Source organism: Phascolarctos cinereus, unplaced genomic scaffold, assembly GCF_003287225.1.
Source record: "Phascolarctos cinereus isolate Bilbo 61053 unplaced genomic scaffold, phaCin_HiC Scaffold_4;HRSCAF=312, whole genome shotgun sequence".
Lineage (NCBI taxonomy): Eukaryota > Metazoa > Chordata > Mammalia > Diprotodontia > Phascolarctidae > Phascolarctos > Phascolarctos cinereus.
Genome location: NW_027555847.1, coordinates 11,068,646 through 11,092,421, shown reverse-complemented (window position 1 = coordinate 11,092,421; position 23,776 = coordinate 11,068,646). Strand labels below are relative to the sequence as shown.

Below are 23,776 nucleotides of genomic sequence, written 5' to 3'. Positions count from 1 at the left end.
AAACCATGCATCAATCACATAAAATGACAAATCCTTGTAGTCCCTGCTTTGACCCAGATCTGCTTAACACAATCCTTGGCACATGGCAGCCGCCTTTAGAATGTTTGTTGAATGAATGAATGGCTTACATAGACTGTGAGGCAAGTCCTAGGAATGCCCTTAGAGGTCAAGACATCAAGAGGTTAAGGAACCTGCCCAGATTCACACAGCTACCTGAGTGTTTGAGTGTGCCTTCTACAGGGGCCAGAACTCTTTCCACCTGACCACGAGCTTCCTGCTTCTCAATCACAGCCTCTTCCAGGCACTCAAAGGGTCTTTTACAATGAGCATATTTTTTTTTTAACACTGGAAAGTTAAGTTTTTCCCCATGACAAATTTTAGCAAAATCAGCCGGGTATCACTTGATAGCTTGGGACTAATTAAAGCCACGGGGCAGGATTGGATATCAGTTTTCAGATGGGGCTGTAGGGGAGGTAGGGGCCCCTCAGGCACTGGGGGAAAGACGAGGACCAGATCTGTGATTCCACTGAGGTAAGAACTCCCTGCAAACAAACTCCCTCTATTCACGCAGGTCAGCACCTGCTTATCATCTTGGAGGGGGAGGGGGTCTTAGAGGACAGGGAGGGGTTTAGTGACTTGTCCACAGAACAGAGGTCTGCCTCATTCTGGCTTTGACTTTGGTGCCATGACCTGCCACACAGTTAGAAGGCACCAGAGTCAGAACAGGTATGGGCAGTACCAGAGGTCCCTTTCAGCCTTGAAATGCTGTTGTCCTTCTGAGACTCGAACCTGAATCCTGTGACTCAGCTGCCGATATTTTGGGGTTGTTGGGAGAAAAGAGCTTTTTAAAGGCTATGGCATGCTGGGGAGGACTTGCCTTGACCTAATGACCTCCTCTCCCCTCCCCCCCATTCCCTGGCTTCACCCTGACACACTTGGCTGCCAGAGATGCTTCCAGGTCAGATAGCTTCATCCCAGCCATCTCTCCTTGTTTCAAAGCTACCTGTGAGCCAGGGTGAGAGAGACAGGGAGCCAAACTGCTTTCTTTCTGGGGCCCCTGGGATTTGAGCTGAGTCCCAGATTCTCACCCACCCAACTCACTTATAACTGAATATCCTGTCAGTGAAACCCCCCTCTCCCCTGGAGTCCATCCATGGCCCAGCCCTGACTGGCCACACCCTCCGGATGGCCCTTCCACAACCCTCAGAGATTTCCTGGGGGTGAACAGCTTCTCAATGAAAACTATGCCAGCCAACTCTGAAAATCACCTGCCTCTCTCCTTTCTCACTCAGCTGAGAATGTTTGCATTTGAGATAAAACTTTTAAAGATATTTTGGCATCTGGGATGTTTCTCCTCTTCCCATCTCTCTGATTTCTAAACTAAAGCATTCCCAGTTACATCAGCCAGTGAAGCTGTCACCCACCAGCAGCACTGGAATTAGGTTAGGCTTGCTCAGAGCCGTGAATCTGGAGTTAAGGGACCTGAGTTCAGGTCCTAGCTCTGCCATTTACTATGTGTGAGCTGCAGCTTCCTCCTCTCTGAAATGAGAGAAGCAGGTTCGGACCTCTGAAGTCCTTTCCCTGAGCCCTTAACAAACGTTGGTTAACCTCTGCCTTGGCCCAGTGCCCATCCCACTACACCAAGTGACCTCAATCCACCCTTCCCTAAAAGGCTGAGATACGTTAGCCTTCCAAGAATAGCTTTTAAAGAGAAATGTTGCCCCACATTCAGCTCTGGTGATGTTGTGGGCCCCTTTGAGGCCCAATGCTCATGTCTTCTGATACAGGAGAAAGGAGAATTAGATTGGGATAAAAGAAGGTGTGTGCCAGGGAGTGAGGCTTCCCTCAGGAAGCAGCCCCCCTCCCTACCTGCCACCAGCCATTTACTCAAATACAAAGGCTGCATTTTGTGAGCGCTCACCATGTGACTGGCATAAAGATGAGACTATTTATAAAGTGCTTAGCACAGTGCCTGGCACACTGCAGTAGGTGTTAGAGAAATGCTAGCTCTCCTCATCAGAAGAAGAATCGTTGTCATTGTTTTGTGCCTAGCACCGTGCCGATGAGTGCTGGAGACACAGAGAAAGGCCAAAACAACCACTGTCCTCAAGGACGAAGCTCAGTCTGAGGGAGGGACAACATGCCCCCAACCCCGCACGTTCATGATGCCTACTACCTGAATGGAGAGTAATGCCCGAGGGGAAGGCACCACCTAGCAGCTGGCTGGAAGGGGAAGTGAGAAAGACCTCTGACAAAAGGGGCATGGGGGGTTGGAGAACAATGAGCCAACAAGAACGTAGAGAGAGGGGAAAACCTAGGATTCAAACCCAGATCAGCAGAATAAATCTCCCCTCTCTCTACCAGGCCATCTCCCTGTGTCTCTGTGTCTGTACCCAAATAATACCTGCCGGGCTCAGGAGGGGCTTATTATCAAACTGAGAACCAGGGTCAAGTCTGGAAAGCTTGAGTTGCAGGGGGCTGGGTTTCTTGTGCTGTTGAGTACATCATTTTGGTCTCCCCCACAGCCAGATGAGCTCCTGGTAAGTGAGGACCTGGGCTTGGCCTTTCTTTGTGTCCTTTGTGCTGGGCACATCGTGGGTGCTTAATCAATGCTCGCTGACTGCTTTTTCCTCCTGTAACTACCCAGAAAAGTGCATCTCAAGGACTTGGGTGGGATGGGACAGGGTGGGGTGTCATTGACAGTTGAACCTCAGAACACAGACTGCTCTAGGTGGAAGGGACCATAGGATCCCTGTAGTCCCAGAGTCACAGAATTTGGGAAGGGACCCCCACCTGGCAGGGAGGGGCTTCAGGGAAGGGGATTCTGTGGCAAGGAAGAAGGGAAGCCCTCAGAGAAGGGCATGTTAGGGGCGTTCGCTGGCATAGAGGGAGGGTGCTTTGGCAGAGATTTAGTTGAACTCAGACCTGAACAAGAATCCCCTCTGAATCACATCTGACAAATGGGCAGCCCAACTCAGCCTGGCATCCCCACTTAAAGCAGAACCCACCACCTCCCCAGGCCACTTCTGGACAAGTCTACTTTGGTACAAACTTTTTCTTGATATCCAGTCCAATCCCTTCATTTCACAAATGGGGATACTTCGCCCAGAGCAGAGAAATTCCTTGGCCAAGGTATCACAGGTACATGGTACCTCATGAGACAACCCACATCAAACCCTTGGCAAACCTTACTGTGTTATATAAATGCTAGCTACTGTGGTTATGGGGCAGGTCCGGGATTGGAGGACCATGGACCTAGGACTAGAAGGGGCCTCAGAAGGCACCTACCATGAACCTCCCCTCATATTTTACAAAGAAAGCTAAGACCCTGGCACTTGAACTCAGGTCTACCAGCAGCCTACCTTGTGTCCACGTCATCTGCTATGGGGAAACAGTGCTAGCATTTTATTAAAGTGAGGAGGCCACGCCCCTGCCTGAACCTTTCTGGGGTTCAGGGGTCTGGCTCCTCTTTCTGTGCCTCAGTTTCCTCCTCTGTAACAGAGGTGGCACCAGACAACCTCTCCAGTCTCTCCCAGGTTGAAATCCGGGATGCTTCGATAAGATCCTGGGGCCCTGTGCTGTTGTGGGTGAAAGGCAAGAGAACTAGAGGTGGGGGTGGCTAGCAGTGCTCCCCCTTCATCCCCCCAACCCATTCTCTGGGGAGCTCTGAGTTCAAGGGTTCAGGGCTGGAAGGGACTTTAAAGGCTATTGAATCCCACTCCGGCATTCTTCCAGGTCCGGGGAAGGAAGGGGGCTTGCCTACGGTGGTCACACAGGGAGACAGCCGGAACGCAGGCTGGGACCCAGATCCTCCCTCACACTCACGGTCGCTTTCCACTGCCGACGACTGTACCAAAGAGTCTTCAAGGCTCCTTCCTTACCATGACCCTTCGGGTATTCTCACTCGGGGCATCCCACCCTCGGGCACTTCCAGGAACTCAGCAAAGTCTGGGCGCCGTGGGCTTCGGGGGCACGGATGGATGAGGGAATGGGCAGGGGACAAGCCCTGCCCCGCTGTACTGGTTGTGTGCCTCGAACAAGGAGCTTGACTTCTCTGGTCCGACTCTGCTCCGCGCGCTCGTAATTGCAAAGGTGACAGCATGAGAGTACGGAATGAGACTGCCCAAGCCGGGAGGCAGGCACGAGCTCGGAGGTGGGAGCGGAGGGGCTCCAGGCTCCCGCAGCCCAGAGGCAGGTGGGCGCTGGAGGAGGGCGGGACTTACCTGCTCTGAGAGGCCCTGGGGGGCGATGCTGCTCAGCCATAGCACGGACAAGCCCAGAAGGGAGGGCAGCTCTGGTAGCATCTCTGAGGATGGACGCGACAGATGGGACGCACCAGCTGGTGCGGGCTACCTGCCTGGCTGCCGAGCCTTTGGCTGCTCCCGCTTCCCGGCCCCGCCCAGGACCCCGCCCCCCAGCGGCCCCGCCCCCGGGGTTGGGCCGGACTGGGCTGGGTGGGGCAGGAGCTCTGGAACCTCTCCTGTGGCCCCCTGCCTAGGATAGGCGTGCCTGTCCCTCGCCTGCAGCCCCTACCTGGCATCCAGGTGTGCATGTCCTTCCTGGGCCTAAAGTTTACTGTTATGTAAAATGAAGGGGGTGGTTGGAGCGTACTCGACGGCGGCCGAGGGCCCTTGCAGCTCTGAGTCCGTGCCCTGCGTGGAGTCTCAACGAGCGGCTACAGGGTCGGATTCGAACCCACGGCTCGAGGCGGGGGTGGGGGGCCGCGGAGGAGTAATGGGACGGCGCATTCGGCCGTCCGCAGGCCACTCTTGGTTCTCCCTGGGCCTAAGAGACGGGGGAGGGGCGGTGCCTGGCAAGCCCCCGCGTGGGGGTGGGAGCCCGCCTGCGCTGGCGCAGCCGTTAAAGTTTAGCCGGGCTGGACCCGCCCCCTGCCCGCCCCCTCCGTGTCCGGCCTCCCGGACTGTCCTCGGGAGGGTCCAGCTGGGAGCCAGGAGCACTGGACCGAGGGAGCCTGCAGGCTGAGAGAGCGTGGTGAGGGCGGGGGGGGGGTAGGAGAGGGAGAGGAAGGGAGGGGCTGGCAGTGGGGGAGACGTTGGGAGAGGGGAACCGGAGGAGGGGGGAGAGAGGGGTGCTGAGGGAGGGGAGGACAGAGGAGGAGGGGGACCTGGCCGGGAAAGGGCTTCCCTGGCACCGTGGGAAGGGGAGGGGAGGAGAGAGGAAGAGGTGGGGCCTGGCGGGGAAAGGGGTTCTGGGGTAGGGGGGTCCCTGGCAGGGAGAGGAGAGGAGCCAGACGGGGGTGGGGCAGCGCCTCCCCAGTGTCCCCCCGGGCTCGCTGACCTGAGTCCTTTCTCTACTTGTTAATACGTGCCAGGGCCAGGCACAGGAAGGGAAGAGGAGGGGAGTCCGATGCCAGTCTTGTGGCCCAGCCTGCCTTTTGGGTCGCCAGCCCTCCTCACAGGAGATAAGATTTGTAAAGTGCTTAGCCCAGTGCCTGGCATAGTGCGGGCGATTAATAAATGCTTGTTCCCTGGGCGGGGTGAGGTGGAGAAATCGCCTCTAACTGTTCTTGTCCCCAGGCCAGCTCAGAGCGGGCAGGCACGTTTCTCTTTGGAGGAAGAAAGTGCCCATTAGAGCCCGAGCCCCAGCAATACGTCCTTGGCTCCAGGCCACAGCTAACTCTTCTCTCCCCTCCCCTCCCCATCCCCGGCCCCAAGGTGCTTGCAGATCCGAGTTATTGACATTGCTTTGAGATTTCTTTAAACTGACAAACACCTATGCTGTTGAAGGAGGTTTGTCTTTGGGACATTTAATTTGGCTGTTTCATGGGATGGGGGAGGGGGCTGGGTATCGAAGTGGAGAATGAGCAGAACTTGGAGCTAGGAAGGCTTGCCAATCAGTTGTGTCTCAGACACTGACAATTTTGTGCCTTTGAAATGGGGGCCAGAGTGTTGTTGTGAGGGTCCAAGGAGAGAGCTTGAGTGAGCACTCTAGCGAAGGGCTTTAAAGCCAGATACAACTTCAAAGTGTAACTATTAGGGTTGGAGGGGACCATCCTCCTCACTTTACAAATGAGTAAACTGAGGCCCAGAGAGATGGACTTTCACAGTTCAGCCCAAAGGAGCCATTACTGGACAGCCTGCTTCCCCCAGGCCAAGAGAGCCTCAAAGTTAGGGAAGACCCAGGTTCAAGTTCATTCTCAGCTGACCCTCCCAAGAGCCCTGTGAGATAGGGCTTCCGTTCAGTCCTTTCTTTAGTTCATGAGGAAACTGAGGCCCAGGAAGGGTCATATTTGCACACAAGTCATATACCAAGTAGTCCTGCCTAACTGCTGTGAGAACTGGAGGAAAGAGATGAGGTTCATCTGGGATACTGTGAGGTATCCGGGGAGGCTTCCTGGAGAAGGTGGTCTCTGATGTTTAAAGGACGGGAAAGATTTCAACGGTGCAAGACTGAGGAGAGTAGTGACATTTGAATGATCACAGAAAGTGGGAATGGTGCAACAGGTCTGGAGAACATCTTGTCATTTTCCCAGAGCAGAGCTGCCAGTTCCAGCCCAGTGGGCCCAGAAATGGACTCTAAAGGACAACAATTGGGCATGGAAATGAGACAGTGTTTAAGCAAAGGCCAGTCCACCCCAAAGGGCTGCATTTCCCTTTCTGCAGTTACTAAACTGACCAGTCAGGGGAGTGTGGACGTTCCAGGTTACCCAGCTTTGATCAATGATCTCATTATCCTTGAAGAAAAAAACAAAACAAAAACCAGGGGAAGCAGCAGACCAGGCAAGAAGACGGTTGTATGGATTTGGAAAATGTTGAATGGCCGGGCCCAAAGAGTTAATAGTAAAGGGTCACCTTGGCAGGGGCTCTCCATTGAGGTGCCGGGGGGAGTTTGGGCCTCAGCACAGAGAGATTTATCCCATTTGAAGATGACCCTCAGCTGGGAAGGACAGCCAATCCACTGGATGAGGCAGGATGCCCAAAGACTGGAAACACACTGTAGAGCATGGGGCTGAAAATTCACAAAGGATCCAGTCTTGCACCTGGGTTGGGAAAAAAATCAGCTTCCATGCTACAAGTTGATGAAGGCCAGATCAGGTGACAATTTGTCTTTAAAAAGATCCGGGGGTCTTAGTGGACTGCAAGCTGAGTCAGCAGGAGCTGTCATAGCTGAAAGAGAATTCTGCCTTGGGCTTCAGTGAGAGGCACAGCTTCCAGGAACAGAGAAGTCTTAGCCTTGCTGTCCTTAGCCCTGGTCGGACCTCATCTGCAGTCCTGGGCCCGCTTCTGGGGCCCGTGGCTCTGAGAAGGATCTTGAGTAGCGGGAGAGGGTTCAGAGGAGGAGAGTCGGGATGGTGAAAGGCCTGGAGTCCCTTGTCACCTGAGGACTGGCTGAAGGAGCTGGGCGTGGGTAGCTGGATTCCAAGGGCTGTCACGTGGCTGAGGGATCATTAGCCTCGTCCCCTGTGCCCTTAGGGATGAGAACCAGGAATAAGCAAATTGAGGCTGAGGTTCACAAAAACCTCTGAAGAATTGGAGAGCCATGGGCCGCCTGCCTGTGGAGAAGCTGAGCCCCTCTGCAGCAGAGGGCTTGGAGGAGAAGCCAGACGCTTGTCACTCAGTCGTCTCGAGATGCCTTCATGAGATGGGCGGCTGCTGAGATCCCTGTAGCTCTGAAGTTCTGGGACCATGTTTTTGTTCCAGGCCAGGATGGGCGACATGAACAAAGACTCGGGGACCAAAGAGGGCAGGGTGAGAATGGAGGCACAGAGTGTCTAGACTGGCCTCAGTGGCAACTTCGTGAAGAGAGGAACTCAGTGGGGTTTATAGGAGCCTTGAATGTCAAGAACAGGAGTGTGTTTCATAGGCAGAGGGATTTTGAACACAGCATTATTTATGCTTTAGGAGGACTACTCGGTGTGAAGGCTGAATTGGGGAGGGAGCCAAACTGGAGAGAGGAAGGCCATGAGGAGGACCACATAAGGACCTGAGATAAGAGATTACAAGCCTGACCTGGGAGGGCCACAAGGCAGCTGTGCTGGCCAGACTCGCCTCTTTCCAGAGCTGTTGGTGTCCTTCCTGTTCCCCCCACCCACCTACCTCTCACAGGGATTCTCAGGGTCTCCTGACGTTGGCATTTCTCAGTCTTGGCAATAGCATCTTGGCAGATTGGACCCAATGCTTCTCCATCAGTATCTTTCTTGGAAAGCAGTTTGCATTTTATCAAATTCCCAGGAGGAAAATATTTATCAATCACCCCAGGATTAGGGGGAGTGGTTGAATTTTAACCCAAGGACAAACAGGCAAGTCACTATTCTTCAGAATAGAAATTGGGTCAGTCCGGAGAGCTGTTGGCTGAGGAGAATTTGGCCTTCACATCCCAAAGGAATTCAGATGCCCCTAGCCAGGTAGAACAGACCTTCAAGAAGGGTTCAGTCAATCAACAAGCATTTATTAAGCCCCTACTGTGTGCACTGCAACAAAAGTAAGAATTCCTTGCCCTATATAGATCAGTCCACAACCCCTCATAGATCACCTACTCTGTGCCAGCACTGGGCGAACGACTAGGTGTATAAGTCAATAGTGAAAGAGTCCCTGCCTTCAAGGTGCTTGGGACAGGTAGGGGTGGGCAAGAGTAGGGAGGGAAAGGGTGAGGTAGGGCATGATCAAAGGAGTTCTGTCCTGAATTTACCCCCCATCAGTATCTGGCTTCCTCCCAGGTACATTTGAAGCAGCTAGGTGTGTCCATAGGCATCTAGCTGCTCAGACTAGTTTCTCAGAAACCCCAGGCAAGGGACTGTCCCTTGTGGACTGTCAGAGCCAGGGGCTCAGAGCTGGGGACGTGCCCTCCCTCCTGTGTTCACAGAATCACAGAGCTTGGGCTGGAAGGGACCTTGAAGGTCAGCTAAGTCTAACCCCCTTGTTTTATAGATGAGGGAATAGGGCCCTGAAAGTTCAGAGACCTGCCCAAGGCCACACAGCTAGAGTGACAGAAGGGACCAACTAGGCCGAGCTCCTTATTTAACAGAAGGGAAACTGAGGCTCAGAGAGACACAAGGTCACACAGGTAGCAAGAAGCAGAGCCAAGATGTGAACCTTAGTCCTAGAGTCAAAGCTGAAAAGGTCTACCATCCAACCCTCTCATCTTACAGATGGGGAAACTGAGGCCCAGAGAGGGGAAGTGACTTGCCAGGTCTTCCTGCCTGTGCCTGGCGCTCTGTCTACTAGCTGTTCTTCCCATTTTCCTCCTCCGCTTTATAGAAGGGAAGGTTTTCTTAGCACAACCCCTTTTGTGTTTCACAGGAAGAAACCCTGTGTCAGTCACAGCGCCAGCTTCTCTCCTTTGAGAAGGGCAGCTAAGCGTGCATGCTAGTACGTGCATGAGTCCTGCCAGCCCCCAGGGCCAAGGACACGGCCCAGGGATTATCTTTCTACCCAGGAGACACTGCTGTGGGTCAGAGCCAGGCAAACGCAAACCAGGAGAAAGGGAATTTCCCCATGGATACCTTTTTTGTTAAACTGACCGGAGACTCTGGGTCTCCACCTGGGCTCAGGCTGCCCTCCCAGGAGGAATTTTCCATTTTGTTCCTTCTACAGCTATTTCTCAGGCCATAGACTCCTGCCCAAATGCAGCCCTCAGTGGAATCATTGCCTTCTGCAGGGACTGTGTTCCAAGCTGTGAGAACACATTTTGGGAAAGACAGGCCCTAGACCAGCTGTTAATTGAGCCCCCCAATCACTGGGAGAGGGGGGCCTCTCTTTGGGGAAAGAGCATGGGGTCAGGGAAGATCCCTGGATTTGAAGGTGTCGGACTTGGGTTAGAATCACAGCTGTGCTGCACAGCCCCCGGGGGAATTTGACCGGTCCCTTCGCTGCACTGGGCCTCAGTTTCCTCATCTCTAAAATGAGGGAGCTGGACTCAATGGCCTCTGAGGTCTTTTCCAGCTCTAAAAAATATGATTCTGCCGTGATATTCTCCTGGGAGGAGAAACAAGTCACTTCATCTCTGAGCGGTCTCCTCATGACAATGACTGGAGTTGGCCTCCAAGGTGCCTGTTAGCTCTGTATGTTGCCCCCCCCCGCCACCATCCTGGTGAGGAGGGCTGTCCAGCTGGAGGCCCCCTCCCCCGCCCAGGCCCACCTCTGCAGCTGCTCCATCCCAGTCACTTCAGGGGCAGCGGGAGGATCCTGCCGTGGGTGTCAGCCCTGGCGAAGGACACAGGCGGGAGATCTGCAAAGAAACAAAGCCACTGTTGTCTGCTTTGTGAGCTGCACTATTCAGCCCCATTCCAACAGAGTTTGGGGGTGAATCCTAGCTTGTAGTATAAAGTTCTCGGGGAAAGGCTGGGACTGAAAGAGGAGAGACACAAGTGGAGAGAGAGAGAGGAAAGATAGAGGGGAGAGAAAGAGGTAGGGAGGGGAAAGAGGGAGAGAAGAAGAAGAGATGGAGTGGGAGAGGAGAGGAAAAGATGGGGGAAAGACAGAGAGAGAGGAGACAGAGGCAAGGAGTGGAAAGAGAAAGAAAGGAAGAAGAGACAGAAAGAGAAGGAGAGAAAGGGCATGCTTGGGCTGAACCTTGCAGGCAAATAAGGATGCTCAGCAGCCCAGTGGGTAAGGACAACCTTCCAGGGATGAAGGCCCATGTGATAATGTGCTGAGTCCAGAAATGGTTTAATCAAGTTCAGGGGACTTCTGTACAGGTGGGCGCTTTCTCTGTGACTGAGAGCGTTGCCAGAACATGGAGAGGTCAAGATCTCGGCCAGGGTCACACAGCCAGGATGTGTCCAAAGTGGGACTTGAACTGGGTCTTCCTGGCTCTGAGGCTGCCTCTCACAAAGGGGAAGCTTTACAGAGGAGACAGGAGAGGCAGCTTGAAGCCACATAGTGGAGAGCCTTCGATGCCAGCTGGAGGAACTGGGATCTTAGAGGCAAAATGGAGCTATTGGTGCTTTCTGAGCAGATGAGTGACGCAGTCAGACACAGCTGTGGGCAGATTGTGTGCGCACCTGCATGCGTGCGTGTACATGTGTGTGCTTGTGTATGGCACTGCTGGCTTTTAGAGCAATGCATTCCAGCACGCAAGATGTCCTTCTTCCTGGTTCCGCCTGAGTCCTTCAGCTTTCTTTAGCTCTTGGGGACGTTTGGCCTTTTCTTTCTTCTTGGCTCAATGACCACGTCCTCCATGCTGCTTCCTTTGTCTTTCTTTCTCTTTACTTTGCCCGATTCCATCAAGATCTTCTCCTACTTCTTTGTATGGCCCCTGGCTGCCATGTAGTATGCCATTCATTGACAAATTCGTTAACAATTAGTTGACGTTCCTGTGCAATTGGCCTTAGCTTGCTTGCCGTGTTTTGCAGTTATAAATAATCCTGCTATGACAATCTTTAAGCAGATCACTTTTTTTTTCCCCTTTGAGTAGCTCTTTGGGTGGCTTCCCAGCAATGGAATTGGGTCAAGGGTGTTACTTTCGTAACTTGGCTTGCCCTTCTTCACATAGGGCCACAAAAAGATGCTTTGGAAATACGTATAATTTGGGGGATTAACTTTGTGTCCTGGGGCCTTTTTCAGCTCATTCATCGTATTCATCAAATCTTGGTTGAGGCAGTTGGGATTTGCTAGATCCATTTTCATGGCATCTGCCAACAGTGAGATTTTGGCCTCTTTATTCCCAGACTTCAGCCCTCTGATAGCTTTTTCTGGTTTAACTGTGGTGGGTAGACTTTTTCAATGCTACCTCATATCAAAGAGGTGAACTTGGGGCCCCTTATCTCATACTTGATTTTCATGGGGATGCTGCTACTCTTTCTCTGATGCATGAGCTGCTGACCCTTTGCTTTCTGGCACATTATCGCTTCTCTGGAGGAGAAAACCAAGCTTCATTTCTCTCTTGTGTAAAAGGAGGGGGCTGAACTCAGTGGACACCAAGGTGCCATCCAGGTGGACGATCCTGGGAGGGATCATCCAGGGAATGCTTGATCTAAGGAAGGGGGACTGGGTGCGAATGAAGGCAGATCTATGTTGTGACAAGGAGGGATTGTCAGAGGAAGTGGACTTGTTTCACTGGTGACCACCTAGCATGGTTCAGGAGGATCTGGACAAACAGTGACACGGTCTTGGGATCTGGGCTGGAGAGGTCACCCACAGAGAGACCACGGATTCGTTGGATTCCATACACAAGAGGACACCAAGGCTCAGAGGCTTGAATGACTTTTCCATGTTCACAAAGCTAGTACATGTTGGAGCTGGAATTGAACTCAGGCTTTTCCTGACCTTAAGTCTAGCATCCTTAACACAGATAGAAAAAATACCCCTGTATTATTTCCCTCCCCTATATAGTATAAGGCAGCTAGGAGGCACAGTGGATAGCGCACTGGGTCTGGAGTCAGGGAGATCTGAGTTCAAATCTGGCCTCATACTTAACTAGCTGGGTGACACTGAACAAGTTGCTTAATCCTTTTTGCCTCCATTTCCTCATCTGTAAAATGAGTTGGAGAAGGAAATGGCAAATCACTCCAGTATTTTTGCCAAGAAAACCCCAAATGGGGCCACAAAGAGTCAGACATGACTGAAAAATGACCAGAAACAGCAAATACAATGCAAGCTTCTCAAGGACAAAGTCTATTCCCTTTTGATCTTGTAGAAGATTTCCTGGAACAAGTAGATGATTAATAAAAACCTTTGCTTCGAAGCTACATAGAACGCCGTCCACCCACTTCTTGAACCTTGCCTTGTCACAAAGAAAACGTTCCGCAGAAGTGACTCTCAAAGAGACTGTGTGACATCAGGTGTATGCACCGCTCCATTCCCATGGCACCCCGCTCCCTCCCCAGAAGAGGAAAGTTGTGCATCATTCTTTTGGTGTTGTTTACCTCACTCTGCATTAATGCCTGCAAGTTTCCCCTCTTTTAATCTAAACATTTCCCATTTGTTGTCACTTACAGCACAATAATCATCTCATCCTATCAACATGTCACCACGTGTTCATCCATTCCCCAACTGAGGGCATCCACTTTGTTTTCCACTACAAAATGTGCTGCTTTTAATGGCTTGGTTCATAATGGGACCTTTCTGCCTTTGCCTTCCTTGGGGGATGTTCTCAGTCCTGGGATTTCTGCCCCAAAGGGTCTGAGCAGTGTTCTGACCTTCCTTATGTTAACTGGATAGGTTGTGTGTGTGTGTGTGTGTGTGTGTGTACGTGCGCGCGCACGGTCCTGTAAGAGGTACAGGTTTCGATGGGCTGCCTGACACATAGATGCCTGGCTCCCTGGAGTCATAGATAGTGAGGATCTGATGGCATGTCGGAGAAGAGAAAGAGAGCCTTGGGCAGTGCCTAAATGGATGGCAGTCAGCATGCCTGGGAACGGGCACTGTTTTCTCCAGTCTCTGAGAAGGCGCCAGACTAGAACTATATCTGCCTTCTACCCTAAATATTGCTGGCATAGGGATATGTTTTGGGGATGTGTAGGGGGTTTGCCATATTCTGTTTGCAGAGGTAGAGGGCTACGGGTTTGGAATAGTGCATGTACCATAAGAGATGGTCAATGTACTGGCTGGTTTTGTTAAACAGCTTTTCTTTGCTTCTTTGAGGGGTAAAAATATATTTGGAAATGAAGGTGATCTAAAGATATAGGGGATAGTGCTAAGAACTAGACTTGGGATTTCTTTGGTATAGGGAACTCCCCCAGGGAGGAAACGCCTTCTATGAGTACAAGTTGGCCTCTTCTCTACAATGTAGTCTTAGAGAGGTGGCCACAGCACAGAGACTTGAACCCAAGACCTTCTGGCTTTGAGACGGCTTCTTTCTTGCCCCTACACCTGTGATAAAGACTGCTGTAAAAATTATATAAAAAGCCAAACTGCATGCATCTTGGATCACTTTATTTGTTAGGAAATGGCCAATTTTCTCTGTCTTAGGATCAGTTTTTTATCGAAACTCTTTCATGCAGAAAATTTCCCCATTCAGCAGTTCCTCCTCTCGCTCCAACTATGTTGATTTGGTTCACTCAAAAACCTTTGGATTTTATATCATTAGAATTGTCTGTTTTATCTCTTATGTTCCCTTTAAGGAAACTGAGGCACAAAAGTAAAGGGGCTTGCCCAGGTTCACCCAGCTTATGAAATGTCTGAGCTCAGTTCTTACCAACTCGGAATGCAGGACCCCGTCCAACAGAGACTGCTGCCTCTCTGCGTGTCCACTTAGAGCTCATTGTGAACTGTGGAGGGAAAAATGTGGCATTACCCTGTCTTCTGCCAGAGTCCTCCCCACTTTTCCTGGATCTTCCTTCAGAACAGGAAGCCCTTCTCCCAGTAATCTGTGCTAGGGTTTATCAGACCCCGGCCTCTGTTGTTTGCACTTCTGGCTAATCTGATCTGTTCCAGTGACCTACTTTTCTGTTTTCTAACTGGCGCCGAGAAGGTCGTTGTCAGGGCCTTTTCTCCTTTGTACTCTACTGAGTCCACGCCCGCTTTGCTCTTGTATCTTCTTTTTGGATCCCTGTTCCTTTTTTCCTCCAAGTAAATTGTATTATTGTTTTATCCAGTTGTATAAAGCAAGCCCCTCGGCAGCTTGGTTGGCACAGTGCCAAATCCATAAATTAATCTGTGTAGCATAGGCGTTTTTTATCCTGATGGGGCAGTTCAATCATGAACAATGATTATATTTCCAATTATTTTCCCCCCTTAATCTCCATAAAGAGTATTTTATAGTTGTATGTTAGTCCTGGTGTATCTTGGTAGGTTAACTCCTCAAAGGCATTTTGTAGTTATCGTGAATGGAATTTCTCGTTTCTGTCACTTTTCTCTGATTTTAGAAGTACTCTACAGATAGTGATGATTTTTGTAGATTGGTTTTGTATCCTGCTACTTTACTGAATCTATTAGTTGTCTTTTTTTGTTGTTCTGGTTGTTTTTGTTTTCATTTAACTAATTCCCTAGGGTTGTCTAAGTAAATCATTATGCCAACCTCGTATAAGGATAATTTCATCTTTTTTCCCATTCATTGTATTTTTAATTTTCTCTCATCTTATTACTATCGACAGTATTTCTAGAATTGCCAAGTAGTAGTGAGGAGAGGGAACATTCCTACTGTGCCACTATATTCACTGGAAAGGCATCCAGTGTTTTACAAATATTACTAATTCTGGGTTTTGTACATGTTCTTTTGAGCGTATTAAATAAGGGCCTTTTCACGACTGTTTGTTTCAAGGTAATCCCAAACATGAAGTGCTGCATTTTGTCATGAGTTGTCTGTGTGTCTAATAACCTTACTTATGTTTGTTTATGTGACAAATTATGCTAATTATTTTCTAAAGGTTGAACCATCCTTGTAGCCCTGGCATAAATCCATCTTGGTCAAAGTAAATACTTTTTTGGATATGTTGATGAAGTTATTTTGCTAAGATTTTACTTAAATCTTTGCATCCATGTGTATGGGGGAGATTGGCATATAGCTCTCTTGCTCCCATCACGTCCTTGTTTGGGTGTTAGGATGATAATAGCCTTGGAAGAACAGTTTGGTCGTCTCTCGATTCTTTTTTTTTTTAAGGCAATTGGGGTTAAGTGACTTGCCCAGGGTCACACAACTTACCAGTAAGTGTTTGAGGCTGGATTTAAATGCAGGCCTTGTTGACTCTAGCCTTAGCACTTTGCTTACTATGGCATCTGGTCGTGGCCTTGTACCCACAGACTTGGATTCTAATTCTAGCTCTTTGACTTTTGTAACCTTGGGTAAATCATCCCATCTTTCTGGGGTCATCTTCGAAAATGAGTGGTTGGGATGAGGGTCTCTCTAAGGTCCTTTCCAGCTACAGATAACGTGATAGGACAGTATCCTTGTCCTCACCAAGGCTGTTGGGTGGTAGCACAGTGCCTGGCACATAGTGGGCACTTAAATGCTTGTTTCCTTCTTCCCCTCTTTCATCAAGCATACAGGTGAACAGGGCAAATGTAGAATATATATCAATATTTTGTACTTCGTTCAGTCATTTTAGCTATGTTCGACTCTTCATGACTCCATTTGGGGGTTTTCTTGCAAAGATAGTAGAGTGGTTTGCCATTTCCTTCTCCAGCTTATCTTACAGATGAGGAAACTGAGGCAAACAGAGTGAAGTGACTTGCCCAGGGTCACATAGCTACTAAGTGTCTGAGGCCAGATTTGAACTCAGGTTCTTTTGATTCCAGGCCCAGTACTCTATCCACAGTGTCACCTAGCTGCCCATACATCAATAACTATGACATAAAATGGTTTATGATAAGTTTGTGTTAGGGCTGAGGAAGAAGGAATGATAACTGCCATCTGGAGGAGTTGACATTTGAGCTAGTTCTTGAAGGCTATGAGGATTAGGCAAGGCTCAGTTTCCAACTTCTGTCAAAGTGTCAGAACAGCTACAATACAGAGATATCTTTCTATTCAGCAAGAATTCCCTGAGTGTATCGAGTGTCATAGAGTGCAGCAAAAAGACTTGTTGGGTCAGTCATTCAGTCAATAGGTGGTTATTAGGTACTTGCTGTGTGCCAGCCACTGTGCTGAGTTCTGGGGATGCAAAAAGAAGCAAAAGACAAGCTTATGATCAGTCAGGAAGCTTACAATCTAATGATGTTGGGTAAGAGGCAGGATTGCAGAGTGTAGTTGGAGTGATAGGCTTGGAGTCAGGGACAGCCTGGCTTTGAATTCCCCCTCTGAAAATGAAGTGCATATCAGTTAAGTGTTCTGAGCCTCACTTTCCTCATCTGTAAAATGAGGATAATAACACTTATAGGACCTTTGGGGTAGTTGTGAAGCTCGACCAAGATAATGTGTGTAAAGGATGTTGCAAGTTATTTTTAGTTTTAATTTCTTTTGTCTTTATAGCACCTTCATTTCCAAATATATCCTTCCTCCCTTCCCTACCCAGAAAGCCTTCCTGGGCAACAAATCAATTTAAAAGAGAAGAAAAATTGCAGTCCATAAAACCAATCAACAGAGTCTGACAGCATATGTGGTATTACTTACCTGTCATCTGTCTACAAAAAAAAAGGAAGAGAAAGATACACTTTCTCTTCTTTTAAGGCCAAACATGGTTATCATAGCTTTTAAAAGCTCAGTTTCTTTTGTGTTGTTCTTTCTCTGACTCCATTGTTGTTCTGTCCTAAGTATTATTTTCCAAGCTGATTCATAGCATTAATAAAATTCTGTTCAGATAATCCTTTTTCATTCTTTCTGTTTTCTAGAATGGTTGGACCAATTGGCAGCTCTACCCCAAGTATATTAGTGGGCCTGGCTTTCCACAGCCCTAACATGGATTATTTCCATCTTTGATCATCTTTGCCAACTTGCTGGGTGGGAAGTGAAATGTCAGAGCTGCTGTCGTTTGCATTTCTTTTACCATTAGTGACTTGGATCAATATTTCATAAGGTTATTTATAGGCTGTAATGCTTCTTTTGAAAACCTGGCCATCTGTCCATTAGGGGATGGCTCTTTGTCTTATGTATTCCCAAGTCCCCTATATATCTTAGATATCAGACCCTCGTCAGAGGCATTTGATGTACAGATTCCCCTCACCAACCCTGAAATAAACACTTTCTTATCCTAGTTGCATTGATTTTGTTAGTGCAAACTTCTATTTCAATTTCATGTGGTTGGACTTAAAGGTTTTCTTTTTCATGATCCCCTCTCATTCTTGTTTGGTCAAGAGCTCTTTCCATCACATCATTGTAAAAAGTACCTGATGCAGTTCTTCTTCCATCATGTGACTCTTTGTATTCAGGTTTCCTTTTGAGTTGATTGTGATCTATGGTATGAGGTAGTTTAAACCTAATTTCTGCCACATTGCTTTCCAATTTTCCTGGCTGTTCTCATCAACTAGGGAGTGCCTTCCCCAGCATTTACATTCTCTGCTTTATTGAACGTTCAATTGGTTATTAAGCCCCATTCATCCTGATTCTTCCTCTTCTAGTCTTTTCTGCTGGTCAGCCTCATTTTTTTAACTGGCACTGAAGAATTTTGATGATTGTTAACTTTGTAGCATGATTGAAATCAGGAAATACTATTTTCCAAATACTCTTCCTCTTTTATTATTTCCCCTGAAATTCTTGACCTTATGTTCTTTGAGATGGAAGAATCTCCATATTTTAAAATATCCTCTAGATAGTTTGATTGGTATAGCACCAAATCTGTACTTTGCTTTCAATAGTATGGTCATCTTTTTAAAAAAAATTTTGCATGGACTAGCTGTGAACACAGCTAGGTGTCACAGTGAACAGAGTGTCAGGAAGACCTGAGAAGTTCAGAAATTTGCCCAGGGTCACACAGCCAGGATATGCCAGAGGCTGGCCTTGAGGCTAGGTTCTCTTGGCTCTGTAGCTGGCTCTCTGCCACTCCTGATTAGGGGGAGGGGCGCATTTTTCCTGTTTCTTTCCTGAGGCTATGAATTGTCTCGGTTTGTTTTCTTAGACGGCCATTATATAATCAGCAAAGAACAGTTTTACCTGCCTGTTCCTAGCTCTTTAATTTTTCTTTTATTTCTATTGCTAGTATTTCTTACATCAAATAACATCAGGGAGAAAGAGATATCCACACTTTAGGTATTTATTGGGGAAACTTCTCATGTTCCCCTATTGCAACTCAAGCTTTTGATTTTCGATATATGGTTTTTATCCTATTAAAAATAGCCAATATATGGATAGGCTTTTTTTTTGAGGGGGATGGATTTTAGCATAGGTAAGCACTGTACCTGGTAAAAAGTGTTCTCTGCATCTGTTGATAGAATCATGTAGCTTTGTGTTGCTTTGTCAATCCTAAAGCATTTTATCAGTGTCAGATATTAAATGATGATGCTGACAATGCCTCTTCTCCCTCTTTTTTTTTCTTCCCCCCCCCTTTCCTCTCCCTCTGCCTCCGGCTCTCTCTCAGATCTGACTTGTTTCACCCTTCTTAGACATTGCAATGACCATTTCTTAACCAGTGAATGGATAGATAAAGAGACTGGGTGCAGATGATGGGTATAGACAGAAATGATAGGAGATAGGCAGGTGCTGCTATTTATGCACAGGGCCTATAGGCTGGAAGTGGATTTGAAACAAAAGACTTTGAAAACAAGTTAAATTCTTACTTGGGAGAACCTCGGATCTCTTTGAATCCAAGGCTCACAAGACTTCCAGAAAGACTTATCTCAAATATCTGCTCTGTGAAGATATTTCCTTCCATCATCTATTAACCTGAGGGTGATTAGATGGGAAGACCCCTTTCCAGCTCTTTGTATCATAAAAAGAATTTGGTAAGACTCCTTCTTTGGCTATTTTCCCAAATAGTCTATATAGTATTGGAATTAATTGTTCTTTAAATGTTTGATAGAATTTGCTTATAAATTCATCTGGCCCTGGAGATTTTTTACTAGGGAGTTCATCAATGGCTTGTTCAATTTCTTTTTCTGAGATGGGGTTATTTAAGTATTTTACTTTCTCTTTTGTTAATCTGGGAAATTTATAATTTTGTAAATATTCTTCTATTTCACTAAGATTGTCAAATTTATTGGCATACACTTAAGCAAAATAGTATCTAATTATTGTTTTAATTTCCTCTTCCTTGGTGGTGGATTCACCCTTTTCATTTTTGATACTGGTAATTTGGTTTTCTTCTTTATTTTTTTTTTAATTAAATTAACCAAAGGTTTATCTATTTTATTGGTTTTTTCATAAAACCGGCTCTTAGTTTTATTTACTAGTTCAATAGTTTTCTTAATTTCAATTTTCTTAATTTCTCCTTTGGTTTTCAGTATTTCTAAGTTAGTGTTTAATTGAGGATTTTTAATTTGTTCTTTTTCTAGGTTTTTTTTAGTTGTATGCCCAATTCATTGATCTTCTCTTTCTCTATTTTATTCACGTAAGCATTTAGAGATATAAAACTTCCCCCTGAGAATTGCTTTTACTACATCCCGTAAGTTTTGGTACATTGTCTCATCATTGTCTTTCCTTTGAATGATGTTATTGATTGTTTCTATGATTTTTTGTTTTACCCATTCATTTTTTAGGATTAGATTATTTAGTTTCCAATTGGCCCTTTATTACATATAATTTTTATTGCATCATAATCTGAAAAGGATGCATTTAATAGTTCTGCCCTTCTGCATTGGATTGTCAGGGTTTTATGCCCTAGTACATGGTCAATTTTTGTGCATGTGCCATGTACTGCCAAGAAAAAAGTATATTCCTTTCAATTTTCTCCAGAGGTCTGCCATACATAACTTTTCTAATATTCTATTCACCTCCTTAACTTCTTTCTTGTTTATTTTGTGGTTAGATTTATCTAGTTCACAGAGGGGGGAGATTGAGGTACTCCGCTAGTATAGTTTTGCTAACTCTGAGCTTCTGCTTTAAGAATTTGGATGCTTTACCATTTGGTGCATATATGTTTAGTAATGATATTACTTCATTGTCTATGGTGCCTTTTACCAGGATGTAGTTTCCTTCCTTATCTCTTTTGATAAGATCCGTTTTTGCTTTTGCTTTGTCTGAGATCAGGATTGCTATCTCTGCTTTTTTTACTTCAGCTGAAGCATAATATATTCTGCTCCAACCTTTGACCTTTACCCTGTGTGTGTCCCTCTGTTTCAAATGTGTTTCCTGTAAACAACGTATTGTAGATTATGGTTTTTAATCCATTCTGCTGTCTGCTTCTGTTTTGTGGGAGAGTTCATCCCATTCATATTCACTGTTATGATTACTATCTGTGTCTTTCTCTTCATCCTATTTCCACCCCCTTCCCCCGTTTCTTTCTCCTTTCTGCCTTTCCCTCCTCACTAGTGTTTTGTTTTTGACCACTGCCTTCCTCAGTTCCGCTTCCCTTCTATTAGCCCCCCTCCCTTTTTCTCCCTTTACTCTTACTACTTATTCCCTCCCTTCTATCTTCCCTCCCTTTTCTTTCCCCTTTTCCCTCCTACTGCAAGTTAGATTTCCATACCTAACTGATTATGTTATTCCCTCCTTGAGCCAAATCTGATGAGAGTAAGGTTCAAACAATGCTCATCTCCCTCCCTTCTTTCCCTCTACTGTAATAGGTTTTTGTGCCTTTTCTTGTAACTAATTTACCCTTGTCTGCCTCCTCCTTTCCTTTTCTCGAGTACATTTCCTTAGTTAGATCAGATTAATCCACTTAGTTAGATCAGATTAATCTGCTTACTTAGATCTATTTAACCCACCTGATTAGATTTTTTTTATCATTACATCAAAGCCAACTTACACCCACTTCCTTTATGTATACCCCTTTGAAATGGTGTAATAACAATACAGTTCTCAAGTGTTATCTTCCCTTGTAGGGATATAAACAGTTTGCCCTTATTAATAACATTTTTTTTCTGTCCTGTTTACTTTTTTTATGTCTCTCTTGAGTCTTGTATTTGAAGATCAAATTTTCTGTTGAGCTTTGGTCTTTTTATCAGGAAGATTTGGAAGTCCCTTATTTCATTGAATGCCCATCTCCTCCCCCTGAAAGATTATGCTCATTTTCACTGGGTAGTTGATCCTTGGTTGTAATCTAAGCTCCTTTGCCTTACGGAGTATCATATTCCATGCCCTGACTGTAGTTCCATATTTAAATTGTTTCTTTCTGGCTGCTTGCAGTCTTTTCTCTTTGACCTGGTAATCTTGGAATTTGGCTACTATATTCCTTGGAGTTTTCAATTTGGGATCTCTATCAGGAGGTGATTGGTGGATTCTTTCTATGGCTATTTTACCCTCTGGTTCTAGGACCTCAGGGCAGTTTTCCTTGATGATTTCCTGAAAGATGCTGTCCAGGCTCTTTTTTTGATCATGGCTTTCAGGTAGACCAATAATTTTTAAATTGCCTCTCCTGGATCTGTTTTCCAGGTCAATTGTTTTACCAGTGAGGTATTTTACATTTTCATCTATTTTTTCATTCTTTTGTTTCTGTTTGACTGATTCTTGCTCTCTCATAAAGTCATTAGCTTTCATTTGTTCAATTCTAATTTTTAACAAATTGTTTTCTTCTATTAGATTTTATATCTCCTTTTCCATTTGGCCCATTTCAATTTTTTAAGGAATTCTTCTTAGAGAGTTTTTGTGTCTCCTTTTCTGTTTGGCCAATTCTGCTTTTTAAAGAGTTGTTTTCTTCAGTTAATTTTTGTCCTTACTTTTCCAAGCTATTGACTCTGTCTTTCATACCTCTCATTTCTTTTCCCAATTTTTCTTCTACCTCTCTCATTTGACATTTAAAGTCCTTCTTGAGCTCTTCTAAGAAGGCTTTCTGGGCTTCAGACCAGTTCATATTCCCTTTTGAGGTTGCAGATGTGGGTTTGTTGACAATGTTGTCCTCTTCAAAATTTCTGCCTTGATCTTCACTGTTCCCATAATAAGAATCTATTGTACATTTCTTTTTGCTCATGGTGTTTGCTTACTTCCTGACCTTTAAAAAGATTGAGCTCTCCTGCTGGGGAGCAGAGGGCACTGACCCAAGCTTCTTGTGTGGGGAACATGGGGCCTGGTCACTGGCTTTGTGAGCTGGGGCCTCAATTGCTGGCAGTTGGAGGCTTTAGGGTTCTGGTGGCTTACCTGGTGTTGGGCTGGAATCAGCAACACTGGAACTCTAGGGGTAGGATTGGGTAGTCTGGCCCCTGGAGGTTGCCTGCTCACCTGGGCCTTTCCTTCCTTTTGCTTTCTTTGGCTCCTTTCAGGTGAATGTCTTGCTGCTGTGGGATGTTCCTCTGCCTGGGGCTTTCCCCCTTGGAGCACTTCCCAGAGTTTCGCTGAGGCACTGGGAGACTTGGCTGCCATAGAAGACTGAGGCACATGGTGGTTTTCCAAGTCAGTTTCCACTGGTTCCCCTGCCCATACTGAGGCGCTCAGGTATCCTGATGTTGGTATTTGCCTGCTCCATCACCTAGGGTTCAGGATCTCCCTTTGGTATGCTGAGATGGGGCTTTCTGCTAGTTTGCTGGGATGTCGCCCTTTCTGTACTGCATCCCTTCCCCCAGGGCAAGAGGGACCTGTCCAGTTAATCCCTCAAGCTACCTAGGCCACTGGAGTGCTGCGTCCCGTCTTTCTTCTGGTTCAGCTGTTCCAAGGTTTTTTCCTGGAATGATATTTTCTGGGATTTCAGAGGTTAATAAGGGATGGTAAGAGCAACTTACTTCTTACTCCGCCATCTTGGTTCTTGAAAGTGGAACTCTCCAGCTCTTTGTAAATTGGTAGTCTTCTGACCCCAAGGTTTCAGTCTGGTTTTTTCCCCAATGCAGTCAGCGTATCTTTGGTCCAGCTCCTGCTTGTGGCAGCTGGGTGACTCAGTGGATAGAGCACAAGACTTGGAAGACCTGCGATTGAAGCATCCTCAGGGAGAGCATTCTCATTCGGCCCTTCTCATTCCCTTTAAGGTGAAGGCCAATGGCAATGCTTCCTCAGGGTGTGCTGCTGGTACACCCATCTCAAATTCTGGGCAGACTCTGATGGACCACTATGGGTATGTACGAAAAAACACGAGGTAACTTGTGGGGGAGGTATCTGTCTCCAGAGATCTTCATGGAGAACAAGGAATTTGAAGTCAGAGGGGGAGGGGGAGAACATTCCAGGAGTGAGGCACAGCCACAGCAAAGACATAGAGGTGGGAGATGGAGTGTCCCATATGAAGAGCAATGAGAAGCCCAGTTTGGCTAGACTGTAGATTGTGTGAAAGGAAGTAATAAAGTTGGGAGGGAAGGGGGCCAGGAGGCAAAGGGTTTTAAATGCCAAATAGAGGTGTATGTATTTGATCCTGGAGTTAATAGAGAGGGAGCCAGTGCAGTTCAGTGACACTGTCAGATGTGCGCTTTAGGCTCGGACACGGTGGGGCTGG

The 23,776-nt window shown here is 47.0% G+C and overlaps 2 protein-coding genes across 7 annotated transcripts in view; one reads left to right on the top strand and one right to left on the bottom strand.

Moving 5' to 3' along the window:
- The window catches only part of IL17RB (interleukin 17 receptor B), a 32,943-nt gene extending 28,104 nt beyond the window's left edge, over positions 1-4,839 (bottom strand). For 2 of the 3 annotated variants that reach the window (XM_020970632.2, XM_020970636.2), the window contains exon 1: positions 4,534-4,839. Coding sequence is in view for 1 of the 3 variants with exons in the window: in XM_020970633.2 (XP_020826292.1) it covers positions 4,224-4,304 (81 nt within the window). In the remaining 2 variants the exon portion in view is untranslated. Of the gene's footprint in view, positions 1-4,223; positions 4,390-4,533 lie in introns of those variants that run through there. The other variant, XM_020970633.2, reaches the window with a different exon arrangement.
- Positions 4,840-4,905: 66 nt separating this feature from the next.
- The window catches only part of CHDH (choline dehydrogenase), a 37,220-nt gene continuing 18,349 nt past the window's right edge, over positions 4,906-23,776 (top strand). Inside the window, exons 1-2 of one of the 4 annotated variants that reach the window (XM_020970625.2) lie at positions 4,907-4,992; positions 23,319-23,404. In XM_020970625.2, coding sequence (XP_020826284.1) covers positions 23,401-23,404 — 4 coding nt within the window. In that variant the 5' untranslated portion in view covers positions 4,907-4,992; positions 23,319-23,400. Of the gene's footprint in view, positions 4,993-22,622; positions 22,795-23,318; positions 23,405-23,776 lie in introns of all 4 variants that reach the window. The other 3 variants (XM_020970627.2, XM_078152057.1, XM_020970626.2) reach the window with 3 other exon arrangements.